This window comes from Triticum dicoccoides, chromosome 5B (genome assembly GCF_002162155.2).
Source record: "Triticum dicoccoides isolate Atlit2015 ecotype Zavitan chromosome 5B, WEW_v2.0, whole genome shotgun sequence".
NCBI lineage: Eukaryota > Viridiplantae > Streptophyta > Magnoliopsida > Poales > Poaceae > Triticum > Triticum dicoccoides.
In genome coordinates this window covers 516,974,510-516,977,127 of record NC_041389.1, presented here as the reverse complement: position 1 = coordinate 516,977,127, position 2,618 = coordinate 516,974,510, and the positions used below count along the sequence as shown (strand labels likewise).

The 2,618-nt window shown below is 53.1% G+C and overlaps 1 protein-coding gene across 1 annotated transcript; it reads right to left on the bottom strand.

Moving 5' to 3' along the window:
* Nucleotides 1-420: 420 nt before the first annotated feature.
* On the bottom strand, nucleotides 421-1,920 carry LOC119311270 (xylanase inhibitor protein 1-like). Its single transcript, XM_037586912.1, has one exon. It carries the CDS (start codon nucleotides 1,598-1,600, stop codon nucleotides 701-703), a length of 900 nt encoding a protein of 299 aa, XP_037442809.1. The 5' UTR covers nucleotides 1,601-1,920; the 3' UTR covers nucleotides 421-700.
* Between the last annotated feature and the right edge of the window lie 698 nt (nucleotides 1,921-2,618).

The following is a 2,618-nucleotide window of genomic DNA, read 5'->3' as shown; positions in this document are numbered from 1 at the left end:
TGGTATCCCCAACTCACTATGGTTCAAGTCCTAGTGCTCGCATTATTTTTGGATTTATTTCAAAATTTTCGGCGACGCGCTTTCAGTGGGAGGAGACGTTCTCGTCGACGACGAGGCGCCTACAGTGACTTCGTAAATTTCAAGATGACATGCCGGTTCAGTCTCTCGGAGGTGCTCGTAGGGATAGGGTGTGTGTGTGTTCATAGGAGTGAGTGTATGTACGTATGTATGAACGCTTGCTTGTGTACTGATGTTAAAATAAAAAGTACGACACTTGTTATTATAGAACAGAGGGAGGGAGTACCAGGAAAACAAGACGGACCAAACGCGCCGCGGGGGCGGGGGGGGATGGGGGCAAAGTGCGCGTTCACTTCAAGCTAGCTGCTGGTAACATTCATTCAGAACGCATACTTGTAAGGGTTGATCGGCCGTTTGTGGGGCATACATTTCAAAGCGTAATCAAGCAGTAATCTGGAGATAATTGTGGCATCCACAGGGAACAACATGATCAAACCTGAAATGTAGTACTGTCTCTTTATCTTATCCCTGCACTGTCGTCCCTTTATTCTTGCACAAACACACAAGAGTGACGATTAACAGTAGATTACTTGCCATTCACACACGCGCAACCAAGTTAAGGAGCTAGTGGCGTTTGCCAAGGGAGGAGCACGCAAGGCGATGCGTGGAGGATGGCCGGAGCTCAAGCCCAGTTTTTGATGTAGCTGCTGTAGTGGTCCTGGACGTTCACCACGTCGTAGTACCTGTCCCAGAGCATGACGCCGCCGTAGTTGGCCGCCTTCTGCACGATCGGCATCGTGATCCCCCACAGCGCCTTGGGGTGCAGGTAGCAGCTGGCGTTCTCCGACGCCGTGAGGCCGAGGTGGATCTTGCTGCCCGGGTACGCCGCCGTCCACCTGCCCCACGCGTCCTCGATGAACGCCGTGCAGTCCGGGTAGTCGTAGAACCTGACGTGGATGCGCTCGAAGACCCCCGTCGAGAGCGCCGGCGCCGCGAGCCGGTCCGGGAACGCGTAGCGTGGGGTCGCCGTCAGCCGCGGCGCCTTCCCCCCGCGGGCCTTGCGCCTGGCCAGCTCCCTGGCCAGCGCGTCGTAGTGCTCCGCCGGCCGGCCGCGCTCCAGGAAGAGGTCGACGCCGTCGAGCCGCGCGCGGCCGAACGGGCGGCGCACGCCCCTGCGTCTGCCGCCGAGGTAGGAGAACCAGAGGTGGTCGGCGAGGTCGAGCGCGGATCGGTTGGTCGGGAGCGCGTAGTCGCCGCCGAAGCCGCCGATCGAGAGGGAAACGGTGATGCCCATGGACTGGCAGTGCCTGATGTCGTCCCCGATGCCGGCGAGCGGGTGGCCGGAGAGGTCGAGGCGGTACTTGCCGTGGCCGTAGACGTTGAGGAAGGACATGATGACCGCGGTGTAGAGGCCGGCGTCGCAGGCTTCCCTGAGAGAGCCCTCGTCCTTGTTCCGGCCCCAGAAGACGGTGAGCTGGCCGGTCTTCCCCGTGGCGGCGGCCGGAGCGGGGAGGAGGCCGTGAACGGAGAGAACCGCGGCGATGACCAGGAGGGAGGCCGGGCTCCGGCGTGCCAGCGCCATTTCCGATTACCACCTACTCTGAAGATCGAATTAGCTAGCTAGAATGTGTTCCATATATAAATAGGAAGATGGATTATTGATCACGGTGCGAGTCGAGATGTGGGAGTGCAGCTAGGTGGCTTTCGATATCTCGCCCTGTGTAGCGGCCATAGGTGGCTAACTTAGCTGGGCTCACTTAGCTGGCTTGCCGGCGTTCATGGGGAAATTGTTCCACATATGGGAAGCGCACTCAGCTTGATCGAGCTAGGAATAGTAGGATAACAATAACGTGACTAAGCGGAGCTGAAAAGCACATCGAGGAGGTTACGAGATGAGAAACGGAGCACCGCTGCGGCAATCCGGAATAAATGCATGTCGACGAGTGAGACCGACGAGACGACGAGAACAGGCCAACAAGGCAACGTGGTGAAGGTCCACGCATCAATGCCGTTCGTTTCCCACTCACTCAAAGAACACTTGAGCATGTATAGCTTTTCTGCGTTTTGCTTTACTAAACAGTACTGGATGTCTCTTAAAATTGACGGAGCACCTAAGGATCAACGGAAACGCTGGAGAGAGAAAAATGGTAACGCTGAAAATCTGATGTCAGATTTTTAGACATGACAAAACTGATGTTTTTCATGGCAATTTATATTGACGTAATGATGGCAAATTTAGTTTGTAAGTACGCCAATTTCCTGTCCAAAAGATGAACTGAGCAGATTTGCTATGCTCGTCAACTAAACTTGTTGTCCTCAATTAATATAATTCGCCATGACAAATATTCGATTTGCCATGCCTAAAAATCTGACATTTGCTGAATATTCGCGTCCAAGATCAATTGCCTGACATTTTTATTTGCTTTAGTCAGTTTTTCCCAAAACTGCTGGAAGCAAGGGCACCATTTGTGGGTAGTTATCAAAAATAAAATCAGTTAAGGTTATTATTTTGCGAGTAATCATTTAAGGCTAATTAAGTGTGATTTGCTATGAACTGCTTCCTAATTTGATTTTTCATTTTTTTAAGAATTTAATGTTGG

Excerpts from the sequence above, each read along its gene's own strand:
- LOC119311270 (XM_037586912.1), bottom strand. The coding sequence starts at position 1,600 with ATGGCGCTGGCACGCCGGAGCCCGGCCTCCCTCCTGGTCATCGCCGCG.